The sequence below is a fragment of the Mustela erminea genome, chromosome 16 (genome assembly GCF_009829155.1).
Source record: "Mustela erminea isolate mMusErm1 chromosome 16, mMusErm1.Pri, whole genome shotgun sequence".
Classification (NCBI taxonomy): domain Eukaryota; kingdom Metazoa; phylum Chordata; class Mammalia; order Carnivora; family Mustelidae; genus Mustela; species Mustela erminea.
Genome location: NC_045629.1, coordinates 26,871,425 through 26,886,632, shown reverse-complemented (window position 1 = coordinate 26,886,632; position 15,208 = coordinate 26,871,425). Strand labels below are relative to the sequence as shown.

Genomic DNA, 15,208 nt, shown 5'->3' with positions numbered 1-15,208 from the left:
AATTCTTATTCTAAGAAACTAGTGTGGTTTGTGGTTTAGAGTCATGGTTTAAGCTGCCCTTAGAAGAATGAAAAACAGCTGGTGTCCAAGAAGCTCTGGAAATTTGTCAATAAACTAGTTGTGGAACAGAAGCCAAGAGTAAAGAAGTTTGACTTGCAAAGCCCTATCTATTGTATTACTATTTTTTTAAAGATACTGTGTTTAGAAAATTAGATATTTTAAATATGTATTTTTTACTAAAATTATGGACAAAATATCCAAAGAAATATTGTATAACTGTAACATAAATGTCAACACTCCATTTAAATTATTTCTACTTTATTTATTCAAAGGTACACTGACATAACCAAGTACTTAAAAGGAGATAAAATCATTTAATTTTGAGGGATTATTTTAGAATTTAGGAAAAATTTTTGTTTTAAACTTTAGGTGAATGTGATAAAATATCATTATACATGATAATAAAATTTCCATTAAAATATATATCAAAATTGATGCTACTTGTAAACATGTAATGATTCATAGGGAATTCAATTAAATCATCAAATACATGTTGATCACTGTCTATACTCAAGAACTGGTTCAAAACAAATAGAGATACAAAGGTGAATAAAAATAGATTTAGCACCCAAAAAGCTTGCAAGAACTAAAGAAATTAGTATAGATTTTTGATATTGATAAGAGCAAAATAACAGACATGCAGGGTTATTTATAGCAGTTAAAAGAACAAGAAATTGATGGGGTGCCTGCATGGCTTAGTTAGTTAAGTGACGGACTGTTGATTTTGGCTCAGGTCATGATCTCAGGGTCCTGAGATTGAGCCTCCAATAGGGCTCTCTGCTTGGGGTGTGGAGCCTGTTTAAGATTCTGTCTCCCTCTGTCCTTCCCCCGTTAAAAAAAAAAAAAAAAAAAAAAAGGAAAAATTGAATATGGTCATGAGGGTAAAAAAAAAATCAATAAAGGACATAGCATTCTGACAAAACTTGAAGGTTGTAAATCATGAAATAAGTTAAGGAAGAGAAAGATGAAGAGAGACAGCCTGGAAAGAAGGTTCAGAGAGAAAAGTTGTGGATGAAAGGGACCCCCCATCTTGCCAGCACGTTTAACAAAAGCCCTGAGCTAAAGACCATCTTCAAGGAGGTTCCCGCAGCTACTATCACACACTGATGAGGACTTAAACACGTGGCTAGTGGTCCTGGTGAGCTAAGGGTCCTAAGTGTTTAATTTACATAATAAGTGTTAGGAATGGAGCTCACTTTCAGACTGCTCACAGTCCAAATCAATGCTGAACAGGTATGTGGTAAATTGAGATCTATATTTTTCGCCTGGCCTAGAGATTAGTCATTTACAGTTTGTGCTCCAACCTCCAAGTAGCCTCTTACATTGTAGTTCCCTCAATGAGTCTTCATGAAGGATCCATGTGACTTATTTCAATGACTTCATTTATTCAAACAGTCTTTCTAACTTACAATTTCATTAAATTGAACACAGTTTTCTAACCAAACTAATCAGTTTTGTCCTTCCCAGGGCCTTTTCCATTGCTCTTCCCTCTACCTGGCAAGTTCTTCGCTCATCTATCAGTGTGGTGGACTCCCTCACCTCTCTCCAGGACACTCTTAGTGAGGCCTTTCCTGGCCATCCTATTAAATTTCACAATCTCACCACAACCTACTTTATTTTTCTTAACAACCTTATCACCTTCTAATGTACTATGCACTTTTAAAATTTATCTTATTTATTGTCTGGTTTTCTACCCAGGAAGTCAAGGACTGTCTATTTTATTCATGAATGTAACCCAGTGTTTAGAATAGTGCCTGACATATAGTAAGTGCTCAATAAATAATAAGTGAGTAAGTACATGGGTAAATGAATTATACGCAGTATTTACATGACAATTTGATACAGTTATATTTAATTTTATAGAACTTACTGTTCCAATTACTACTTCTCATTACCTTAACTGAGTGAAGGAGGATTTATAAAACATCTACTGACATAACCAGCACTGTATCTGGTTCTTACAAAATAAATCATATCTTAGCTCCTATATTGAGAAATAAGAATAGAATAGAATATAAATACTACAAGATTTCAGCTGGCATTTTAAAGGAGGAACAAAGATACCCTGACACCTTCAGGGGCTCCCCCCAGTGGAGCATTTAATAAACTTAGCCAATGGAAAGATGCTTTCCAACACAAGCACTGGCTTTGAAATTCCATAGATCTAAATTCTAACTCCATTAATACCATTGACTGTCCATGCCACCTTGGCCTACTCATTAACTTTTCTAGGTCTACCTGATTTCGATTGTAAAATGAAGATCACAATCTCAACATCATAGGGAGAATGTGAGCTATCAAATGAGATCATCTACAGAAACAATTAGCCAAGTCATTGACACATAGAAAAAAATTAAATAAATGCGTGTGGAATGAATGAATACTTGATCAGTGGGGGAAAATATAGCCAGAAAGGATGTGGCTATTTCAACCATTTATACTGTGTTGTACCCCACCTTTACTCATGATGATCCCTCTGCCTTCAATATCATTAGAATAGTGAATTGCATTATATATAGGTTGGTTATTATCTATATTATTATTCCCATTTTAAGGATAAGGAAATGGAATCTCACACACATTAAGTAACTTGTCCAAAGTCACAAAGTAAGCAACAGTGTTAGGGTTTGAACGCAGAAGAGCTCACCTCTAAAACACCTCAGCTGTTTTCACCCTACTTTTTGTCTACATAGTGTTGTGATTGGCACCAGGAATTATTTCCTAAACCCACAGTCTATATATTATACTTTTCTAATCTCATTTAGAATCTTATATATATTTCTCTCCTAATTTATGGTAACTAAAAAACTTATTTGTTCTTTTTTCTATATCAATATATCACCTTCTAGAAAGTGCTGTTTATCGGAGGTCTATTTTGTTAGGTTCTGATCTACTTGCTCAGTCCTTCAACTCATACTTTCCTGATTACAACCCTATATGGCAGGTACTATGTTTATCCTCATATAAAAGATGATGAAAATGAAATGAAACGTTCATACAGGTTGTATTTCAGGACTGAGGTTTGAACCCAAACATTTAGATTCCAAAGTCCATTTCTTAACCATGAGGGTATAATGCTATTCCTAAACCAGGACTGATTATATCTCCTCTTCCAATTTCTTTACAGAAAACTCCTAGGAAAGTGCATTTTCATAGAATCTAAATTGTACTTCTATGAACTATGACTCTCTTACTTTTGGCAAGTCTATTTTCCCTCTAACTTTGACTTCTGCCATTAGTCAAACTTAAAAAGCTTATTTAAGTAGAAGAGATGAATTGAGAAACTGAGAAAAATACCAAATTTTAGGTCACTTATAAAAAGTTGTTAGTGGTACCACCTCCTCTCCCCAACTTAGAAAAACCAGGCTGTGATCATCATTGCCTTAAAGGAGTGTCAAGCTGTGCTCTTAGAAGGTACTGGACTCTAAACCATAAGCTTACATAAATACAAAACACAAAATAAAGCAACTTAAAAAAGCACAGCTATCCTTTCAGTATCAACTCAAGGGTTTTGTTTTATTTTTTACTTCCTAAGTATTCCTAAGTAGAGTGATTTAAACATAGAGTGCCTATTTTTAAAAGAGCAAAGAATGTGTTCATGGCAAGTTGGAACAGAGTGCAAGTGTGCTGGCTTCACTGTTATCTGAACGACAAAGCATTAAATCACAAAGAGGAAAAAGTCAGCATGTTCTCTGAAAACACAAATAGATTAGCATCAGGAAGAGCTTTGTCCCAGAAAGGGAAGAGACACCTACCCAAAGATAAATTATGTACACAAAACCTATAATTCTAAAAAATTTTTTTCAAGAAATGTTTTAGCTGAAAAATATGACTATTAGATACACAAACACAGAAATATTTCCATGTGAATATTTTTTAAAAAGTGTGTCTTTCAAATGTGGTCAGTCAACTCACCCCATTCTTTATCTCTGTTTCTTATATAAGACCAGATTCATCAGTGGTTACGGAACTCACAAAACAAAATGAGAACCTCCCCTCCCTTTAATTCTATGATGCAACAAAATTTAAGCTTACTAGGCATATAAGAACCTTTCCTAAGTTAAAATGTATAGCAGAGGGACACCTGGGTGGCTCGGTGGGTTAAAGCCTCTGCTTTCAGCTCAGGTCATGATCTCAGCGTCCTGGGATCTAGCCCCACATGGGGTACTCCCCTCAGCAGGGAACCTGCTTCCCCCTCTCTCTGCCTGCCTCTCTGCCTACTTGTGATCTCTTTCTCTTTCTCTCTGTCAAATAAATAAATAAAATCTTTAAAAAAAAAATGTATAGCAGAGCTCCGTATCCCTTAACATATAAACACTCTTTAGGTTCTTCAACGAACAATTTAAATCCAGCATCCTCACTCGGAACTCAGAGAAAACAAATTCCTCTTACCATATATTCCATGTTTGCTGCCGGTGGGAACACCTTGCCCCGAACTTGATTATGGTAATCAAGAATGGCGATCATGTCATTCTGCGAAATGTAGCGCTTCCGCCTGGCTTTGGGGATATCCGCAGAATCTAGTTGTGCTTTCAGTGCTGCTTCAATATCAGTGAAATTATTGGTTGGCGGGGATGAGTCAGTGGAATTGAGTAAGACCACGGCACTTGCTTCACAGAGAAGGGAGAACAGGAGTGCACTGCTGACTGCAGAGACTGCTATCATTTTGAGGAATGGAGGAGGAGAGGCCACCAAGTGTACTTTGCTTTAAAGCAGAAAGATAGAGTTAGTACCTATGAGAAAAGAAAAAACAGTGGGGGGTGGCAGTGAGTATGAATTTACAAAGTTATCATTTGGGAGCATCTCTGGATTTGATTTTCTCTGAAAAATTCAAAATGTTGAACTCAAGTCTAGGAAACAACCTACAGTAGTTGTTATACATTTCCCTGGGTGTTATGAGGCAGATTCCTAAAAGAAACTTCCTATAGCTAGAGAAAAATAAACAACATGATTACTAACCCTAAAATGAATGTGGGCCATTTGCCCCAAATGCCTGAACCATGTAATGCATTACTGCATATTTTCAGAGGGAAAACTTTAGGAATTGAAAATAATCTTGAGAGTGAGAAGGAAAAATGCATCACAGGTAACAACAGAGAATGTTCTGATAATGTGTCCCAGACATATATGGACACCAAGGGATAGAATACAAACCCAAAAAAAGTTATATTAAAGCCAATCTCATTTCTAAAAAAATAAAAATAAAAATGTAAGCTAGTATAAAACCAATGCATGCAAAATAAACTTGTTGAGCTAAAGAGCTTACCTCTGCAGAATGCCAAAATGAATATATTGTTCTTCCAAAAATTTAAAGTTCTTTGCTAGGTTGTAGCATGAACTCTTATAAGAGTGTGTCTTATTACAAGCTCTCAGAGAGCAAAACTCTGCAAGGTTTGAATGCTGTTGGCTGCAGGAGCAGCTAACAGCTTTTATATGTCACAGTCTGCAACTTCCAGAAAGGGCAGTCTTTCTTAGGGTCTCTCTTAGCCAAAATCAAAGGGGAGGGGTTTTGGATAGAAAAAACAGTGATTGGGTGGCAACCTTTTTATGTGGGTGGTGAGGAAATTGAGTCACACCCACGGCTTACGAAGTACAAACCATAAAAGACAAACCCCTTTTCTCTGGGCTTCCACCTTTTCTGTGAGTGGTTAATTTTCCTTATTTAAAGCTTTCTAGTTCCTGGTTCCCATACAAAAAGGAGGAAAAAAAAAAAAAAAAGATTGAGTTCTTGAAACACAGACGGCTGAGTAACAAGCAGTACATTTTTTTATAAGACAGTAAATGACATGGGAGCTGAAAGAGCAAGCTGATATTAAATCAAGAGATCAGCTCACATCATTAATCTGGGTGGCCACAAATATGACTCAAGAGGGATGCCAGGCAGATCAGTAGTAGCCAAACTATAGCATATGATATTAGGATAATAGATGTTCAAGTGGTTGTACTTTCTGTCTCCATGTGGCTTTATTCTTCTAGTTTATGTATTTATTCTCCCTTTGTCTTGTTTCACCCTCTCTCCGTTTTTTTTTTTTTTTTCTTTCTCCACAGAGGAAGGCAGCAAATTACCTGCCTTTTACCTGCTTTGTATACAATGCGAATAGAGAAGCTCAGGACAAATGACAGTAGCCAAGATAACATCTGTTTCAGGTTTAAAAGCATATAGATGAAATCTAAGCAGAGAGGGGTTCAGACTCTCAGGAAGCATACTGAAGGGCATAGCATAGAGGCCATGAAGAATTTAACAGCAGCAGCCAGCTGCCAACAGTAAAAAGTGCTTTCTCAGAAAGATGGCATTGGAACAAAATCTGTGTCCAGCAAGAACAAGAGCCAAGAATGCGAATGTTAGGGCAATCTACAATGAAAGGACCCTCAAAAATGCCATGTGTCATGATATCACTAGTAAAATGTGGACCATTCTCAGTCAGTGGCAATAGGAATCCTGGAGAATACACACTATTCCGTTTAAGAACTTACTTACATGCACTGACTTGTCTAGTTTACCAATGTGATTGTCTCCTGCATATTTCAGCAGGAAGAGTACTATGTGAATTTACAGTCATCAGAAATGACGGTCATGTGGTTAGAAATACACCAGACTGGGAGCCAAGTTTCCTGGGCTATATTCCCAGTTGGGTCTTCAGCACTATGTGTGGCCTGATGCGTACTGTTTAACTCTTCACTGGTGCAGCCAAAACTGGGAGGAAAAAGGTACATATCTTATGGTGAGATCTACAACTTCCAATTCCTTAAGAGAGCAGTAAGGCATTTGAAACCAGAAGTTTCTCTGAATTTCAAAGTACAGTGATGAGATGCAGTCTTAGATGTTAACAAGGGTCAAGTGTCACCAGATTTTAATGAGATTTAAGCTCCTAACTAAAGTCAAGTCATTTTAGAAGAGCTTACCGTATAATACTGCAAGTTGTAAACAGGAATTAATTAGCACTGGAGAACTGGAAAGACAAGAACACAAAAGCACAGGAGGTGAACAGGAAGAGTATAAAACATTAGAGCAGCTTGAGAGAATGCACATGGCTGTCCACAGTTACAGATGTTTAACAACTGGAGCTGTCCAGCAAGGGTCTCACCTCTTCAGAAGGTACTCATGGCACCTTGAATGAATCTCAAGAACACAGTGTTAAGGATTCCTGAATTGAATAGGAAGTTAGGCAACATCCTGTCTGTGGCCATCCAGTTCAAAGATCCCAGGACATTTGAGAATTTAGTGCTAGCACTGATTAGCCTTTATCTTTCAATATATCTCACATAGCTTTCTGGCCTAAATGGGACTAAAGGACTTTTATTAGCTAAACAGCAGAGATGAGCTTTTCTTTCTCCAGGGTGGCTGAGCTCTCGCTTAGAGTCTCATAAAAATTAACCACTACTTCCAAGGTTACCTCTTTGTCATGTCCACTAAGAGATATTGTCCCTCTATTGAGGTTCAAACTAAGGGACTTCCATGGGGATAAAAATGTATTACTTGAGTAATGTGTCTGGACCACAAATGAGTTTCCTCTAAAAGGAAATAGAGGGCTAGAGGAGGAGAAAGAGAAGGAAGGAATTTCTGAGTTGGACCTAAATGGGAGATTACCTCTTTGAGTCAAATACATGAAGACAGAGCTGATAGTTGCTTCATCCTGAGACCCTGAGGCATGTCAATGATTTCAGATGTCTTTCAACACACATGGATTATATTGTGGAATTTCAGACTATTAAGGAAACCCACAAGGCTATGGAATCATAAAAGGAAAGACCTGTGGGAGGAGAATTAAAAATTCTGCCTCCAAGCAGACGTTATTGCCAGGAGTATTTGAAATGCTTTGAAAGTAATTTTAATTTTAAAATACTTGCAAAATTAAGGGGCATACATCCAAGTTGCCAGTAAGAGAACTATTAATGAACAACTAACAATGAGGTGGTTCTTTATAAGATATCTTCTTGAAAAAGACCACTAACATGTTTAGAAACCTTAGGGGAATGCTTGCCAACAGTGAGAGAAATGAAATATAGCTATTGTACTGGAAAAAAAAAAGAAAGAAAGAAAAGAAAACACACATATGACATATACAATTGGTAACAATTACTTTCTACCTTGAAACCTGTGAGAAAATGATTATGATTTTTAAAATGAAATAAGATATAAATATCCCAGAAAGTGCTTAGTTAATTGTGATGTGCTGTATAAATAGAAACTATAATTGTATTCTCTCACCCCCAGGACAGAAACCCCAATCATCCTTTGCTCCTCACTCATTCTCCCCTTGTTTCATATATCCACTGGCTTTGTACAACATGTGGATTTATTTTGTTTTTATTTGAGCATTGTTGACACACAATATTACATTAGTTTCTCGTGTACAACTTGATTTGACAAATTTATACATTTTTCTCTGTTCACTACAAGTGTAGCTACCATCTGTCCCATTATATCATCACTCTTACAATATCACTTACTATATTCCTTATGCTGTAACTTTTATTCTCATGACTTATTCATTTCATAGCTGGAAGCCTGTATTTTCTACTCCCCTTCAGTTTTACCCAAGCTCCCATCCCATTTCCCATGGCAACCATCAGTTGTGTATTTTATCTCTGAGATGTCTCACCAAACTACCCTTTTTTTAATAGTATTATTATGTCTTTTTAAAAAATTTCTCTACTTATTTATTTATTTTTATTTAGTTTTTACTTAGCTTTATTTGTTTTTTTACTTATTTATTTATTCAGTTAGTTTTTCTTTAATTCCAGCTAGTTAATATACAGTATTATAGTAGTTTCAGGTGATTCAACAGTTCCATACATCACCCGGTGCTCATTATGATAAGTGCACTCCTTAATTCCCATCACCTATTTCATGCATCCCCTATCCACTTCCCCCTGGTAACCAACAGTTTGTTCTCTACAGCTAAGAGTCTGTTTCTTGGTTCCTCTCTCTCTCTCTCTAAATCATTATTATGACTTCTTAAAGTTAATCCCATTATCTTTTTCTAGGATTACTCTAGTGTCTCTCCTCTTATTCACTAGTCACATTGCTTTTCATTCTTGAAAAGCAAACAGAATAATTTCACTCACTTACATGTAACACTTTTGGCTGCCCATTGCCCATAAGATCAAGTCCAAGTGCCTTGAATGTACAGGAGGCTTGAGAGTATAGATCAATTATATGTTATTATTAAAAAAGCTCAGCAAACTATAAGATAAATGCATAAACGGTATATTAACTTCTCTTTATTAAAATATTTTCTTACTCAATTACAAGTCTCAATAGCATTCTAGAGCCTTCAATATTTACAGATGTCTAAGTGAGGTTTGCAAACTTTTTCACCAGATTAACCATTAATAATTACTAATCAATTTATGATATTTCACATAAAGGGCTGATATCCAAGATCTGTAAAGAACTTATCATACTCAGCACCAAAAAAACAAATAACCCAGTCAAGAATGGGCAGAAGACATGAAGACACTTCTCCAAAGAATACATACAAATGCCTAACAGACACATGAAAATATGTTCAACATCACTAGTCATCAGGGAAATACAAATCAAAACCACAATGAAATACCACCTTACCATGATGAAATACCAACTTAAACCAGTTACAATGGCAAAAATTAACAAGAAAGGAAATAAGTGTTGGTGAGGTGTGGAGAAAGGGGAACACTTCTACGCTGTTGGTGGGAATGCAAGCTTGTACAGACACTCTGGAAAATAATAAGAAGTTTTCTCAAGATGTTAAAAATAGAGCTACCCAAGATACATATGCAGTAAAAGGAAGGGGCACATGCACCCCAATTCATAGCAGCCATGACCACAATAGCTAAACTGTGGAAGGAGCCACGATGCTCTTCAACAGATGAATGGATAAAGAAGATGTGGCCCGAATGTACAATGCAATGTTACTCAGCCATTGGAGAGGATGAATATCCACCATTTGCCTTGACATAGATGGAACTGGAGGGTATTATGTTAAGAGATAAGTCAAGCAGAGAAATACAATTATTTTTTTTAATTTTTTTTAAAGATTTTTATTTATTTATTTGTCAGAGAGAGAGCGAGCGAGAGCGAGCACAGGCAGACAGAGTGGAAGGCAGAGTCAGAGGGAGAAGCAGACTCCCCGCAGAGCAAGGAGCCGGATGTGGGACTCGATCCCAGGATGCTGGGATCATGACCTGAGCCGAAGGCAGCTGCTTAACCAACTGAGCCACCCAGGCGTCCCGAGAAATACAATTATTATATGGTTTCACTCATATGTGGAACATAGGAATAGAGTGAAGAACCATGGGGGAAGGAGGGAAAACTGAATGGGAAGAAGTCAGAGAGGAAGAAAAACCATGAGAGACTCTGGACTCCAGGAACCAAACTGAGGGTTACAGAAGGGAGAGTGGTAGGGGGATGGTGTAACTGGGTGATGGGCATTAAGGAGGGCACGTGTTATGATGAGCACTGGGTGTTATATGCAACTAATAAATCGTTGAACACTACAACAAAAACTTATGGTTTACTATATGCTGGCTAACTGAACATATATATATATATATACAGCAGGTAACAGATGAAGGGTAGAGGACTTGTAAGAATGATAGAGTTTGGGGGCATCTGGGAGGCTCAGTACTTAAGCATCTGCCTTGAGCTCGGGTCATGATCCCAGGGCCCTAGGATCGAACGCTGCATCAAGCCCTGCAGCGTGCTCCCTGCTCAGTGGGAAGCCTGCTTCTCCCTCTACCACTCGCTCTGCTTGTGTTCCCTCCCTCGCTGTCAAATAAATAAATAAAATCTTAAAGAAAAAAAAAATGACAGGGTTTTGGTGTCTAATATGTACTTCCATTTATAATGTAGAGGATCATGAATTTATTGGTTCAGAAAATGCACAGAATAAACATACAAAATATTCTCAAATTTTGAGCTCTTTGTCTAATACCATATATATAAAATATATAGTTTATATGTCATATACTTACACAAATTTTACATATTATATAATAATATATATAATTATGATGCATAATACAAAAATACTGCATTGTCAACGTATTTGATAAATTTTGTAAAATATACATAATATTATCTATATATAATATCATTTATTTTACTATATTATTCAGTACTTTGAAACCAGATTCAAGGTTTTGCATTTTAATTTACCATTCCCTCTTTTTAAAAATATTCTTTTATCTTTTTTTTTAATCTTTCTAACAAAAAGTAATTAGGAACTAAATGTAACATAATGATATTTGAATGATTATTCCAACACTTTTGTGTGTTTATTTTTCTTCAAGGAAAAAAAAATTTTTAGGTGTTCTGTATTAAAATACAGAAAAAAACCATAAAAATTAACAATTTTAAGTATAACCAAACCTGAGGTTTCCCATTGGAAATAGTTGGAAAATTATAGCTTCTGGGAAGAACAAATGTAGGTGAAAATGAAGAACATAGGACTATTGTTTTTTTTATTTTAATTTTATGGAATTAGAATAAAATACATTAATTTATAGATAAAAATTAATTTGGTAAACAGCACAGATCAAAGTATCTTCATTGAACTAATAAACATGAAAAACTGGGAATGTAGATAAAAGGGAAGCCACATTTGAGTTTGCTTAGAATCTCTCTGATTGGGTTTGATTCTGTTATAGGAACTTCTAACAGACTAGAGCCACTTATCTTAAAAATTTAACGACACTCCTAGAAAAACCCTACTGTTTTTAAAGGCTCCTTGTCTACTTGTTTTGTCCTACTGAATTTAAGGCTATGCTTTCATCTTTCTATAATTCATGGAAGAAATGGTGTCCTGAATGAACATGTATGTAGTAGTTGCTACTGTGGATATTTCATGGGCTTGGAATAAGACAGGTTAGATTTCACTCATCTCAGGGATTGTTTTAAATGCTTTAAAACAAAATGTATGAACACCATGGCCTATGGTTTCTTCAAGGTCTATAAAAGACAAAGGCACTCTTTCAGTTTTCTAATCAATCTTTAAAACAGGCACATACTTTTCCCTGCCTCGCCTAGACATCCTTCAGAAATCTTGGGTAATAATCTCAAGGCTTTTAAGACCAATGTGTCTCGTGGATAAAGAAAAATCTCATAGCTTAACTGGACTTCATAAATTTATGGACTTTGACAACCTTGAAGGAAGACAGGCATGAAGGAGCTCTTCAAACAGCCAGTATGTTTGTATTGGTATCTACAAAACAACCAGTGGGAGAGCTGGGTCATTCTCCACTAAGAGGCTTCTAGATACATTAGACTTTAATGAGTATGAAGGGTGGTAAAATCGAACTTGTAACTATTTGACTCCAGGAGGTATATAAAAAGCATTCATGGTGAGTAGATAAAAGATATAGTTACAGTGGTAAATTCTGGCATGAAATATTGGTTATATCTGGCAAAACACATGAAGAATCCAAAGTACTTAAAGGCAGATAGTTGGAGTTGGGGTGTGGGTGTTTGTTATTTTGTGAAAGGAAAAAGGAGTCAGGTGTTAGGATCATATAGAAATTGTATGGTTATCCTACAGAGATGAAAATCCCTGAAGTTCTATTCTAATACATATATTTGATATATATGTGTACACACACATACAGGTATATATACATACATATACAATATATATTATAACCTTTTAATATATAAATACTATATATATATATATATATATATATACACACATATATCTGTTTGTGTGTGTATATATACGTATGTATAAATATATATATATTTCCATTCCCTAATGTTTAGGAAGTTGTTGCTAGAAAAGAACAACAGCACGATGACCCAAAGATAAGATATTTATTTTCCGCTTGCCAAGAATATATCAAAATAAAACCCAAGAGGTTCATGTTGTGGTCAAGTAGACTGAGAGATTTTAACGCACTTTTCTGTGGCATGATTTCAGACTTTGCCTATAGTGGGTATTCAAAAGATGTTTGTTAAATTTGATAAATAAACAAATGCTATATCAGCATGGCCTTTTCCTAATCCAAGACCTCAGCACACAGCCAGAAAAAACTTGGGCTTTCCAACAGTCATCTGCACTCCAGCCAGAGTCATCAATTCTCCTTGGTCCTTTCACTCACTATGAAGAAGGTCTGGATAAACTTTGTGGGAAAGTCTTGTTAGCTGCCCAGTAAAAATTTAGAAATGAACATATGGGATGGTTATATTAGGCTGTGTGGAGCCATTAGTCAGATTATATATCACAAAGTCCATCATTTGTCATTCACACATACCATGATTAGAGGTGTGCAATAGGGCAACTTGAATGAAGAGTCACAGAAAGAGAATTAAATATGTGCCATTCCAGACATTTGATAATAATCTCAGACTATCTGGTAATCAACAGTTTTGGAAAATTCTTCTGAGTAAAATTATCCACAATGGGTTAATATTCCAAAAATGAAAAGCTGCAGGAATGATTATTCCTCCCTTAAAACATGTTCCTACAAAGCCTGCCTGCCTGCCACTATGATCCCAAGGAAGGGAATGGGTTAATGATACTTCAAGGATAAGGAGCTTTCATATAATAGAAGTCTTTTCTAGACAGAAAGGAATAAAAAGAAAGTATTTCTTGTTCCAGGGAACATAAGAAGAAAACCAGGAAGATAAATGCTACAGTTAAAATTTCAGCTTGCATGCCTGGGAGATGAAGCGTGGATGGCAAAAAGTAGATATTTCATATACACAGAGCAGAAGGCCAACAGTAGAAAGACGTTGACTCACTTCCAATTTGAGCTTTTAGAAAGAAAGCACATTGCAGGGTGCCCCCATACCAGTATGAAATTTCCACTGGATGGAGGAGTGTCATTGAAAGCATGGCATAATTGAGCAGAGGAGAGAAACTGTGATATATGCCAAATCTCTCTCTGATCATAGATATCACAGAAAGCAATTTTCAGCATGGTCTAGTGGTAGAGAGATTGGAGGACAGAAGAGGGACAACAATGCAGAATGAGGTAACCTTGTATCAGAGGCTGCAAGCGGAGGTGGAGAAGCCAAACCAAGAGTGACAAAGAACAACCTGATTGAAATTCTGAAGACCTGTAATACCAGGAGAGCTGATAAAATCTAGTAAAAACAAAAAGCTCTATCATCATGAAATTACCTAAGATTTCCTCCATCCCTTATGTCCTCATGGTCAGGATGGAGGAGAAACCCTAGACTGAGTATTTATTCAAAAGAGATTGAGTTAACCTGTGAGAATGTGAAATTCCCTCTTTTAGCAAACTGGAGGATCTATTTGCCCCCAAATGCAACTACCTAGCAGTGAACGCTTTGGAGATTAAGGAAAAGAAAAGAGCTAAACTGCTTTTGGAACCATCTTGAATTGTGACACATAAACTTTGAAATACGCTGTAGATGTTTACATCAGATTGTTTGGAAGATCTACCTAGACTGTCCAGATGTTATCTCTGGATTAAGCCAATTGTCAACAGAGAGCCACAATTTTGGACGACATTCCTTTGAACCTGCTGCAATAATGCTTCACCTGTCTTAAACACTGATACTGAGCCTCAGGTGTAAGAGTGCTAACTGAAAGGGGAATGGTGCTATCTCAGTAATTCTAGGGATATTGTTAAACATGTTGTCAACCACATCTAGTGTTTCCATCAGAAGTCTTAGTATGAAAAGTCTGTTTCTTATAGATAATAGCAAAAAAATATTTCTCCACCAGAATTTGTATGTTTTTCCTTTGGACAGTTTCAAACCTTGTAATTCATTGTATTTCCTTTTCTGCTTAGGTTAACAGAACCTGACAGTCTATTTCAGTGTCTGCTGTTGACTCTAGAATTGCATATCTACATATCCATCTGTTTTTATATTCCTGGTCTATTTGTATTTTTGCCAGCCATGATTTTAAATTATTACTTTTATTTTAACATTGTTCTTATCTATTTTTAAAGATTTTACTTATTTATTTGACAGAGAGATCACAAGTAGGCAGAGAGGCAGGCAGAGAGAAAGGGGGAAGCAGGTTCCCTGCTGAGCTGAGAGCCTGATGTGGGGCTTGATTCCAGGACCCTGGGATCATGACCTGAGCCAAAGGCAGAAGCTTTAACCCACTGAGCCACCCAGGCACCCTCTTCTTATCTAGTTTTAAATGGATAAATATTAGATTAGATTAAATTAAATTAGATTAGATTAAAT

General features: G+C 36.3%; 1 protein-coding gene across 2 annotated transcripts in view; it reads right to left on the bottom strand.

Annotated features, from left to right (window-relative positions):
• Positions 1–5,501, bottom strand: part of PI15 (peptidase inhibitor 15) — a 28,243-nt gene extending 22,742 nt beyond the window's left edge. Inside the window, exons 1-2 of one of the 2 annotated variants that reach the window (XM_032316653.1) lie at positions 5,327–5,501; positions 4,453–4,793 (exon numbers count right to left, since the gene is read on the bottom strand). In XM_032316653.1, the coding sequence (XP_032172544.1) occupies positions 4,453–4,725 (273 nt within the window). In that variant the 5' untranslated portion in view covers positions 4,726–4,793; positions 5,327–5,501. The remainder of the gene's footprint in view (positions 1–4,452; positions 4,794–5,326) is intronic. The other variant, XM_032316654.1, reaches the window with a different exon arrangement.
• Positions 5,502–15,208: the final 9,707 nt, after the last annotated feature.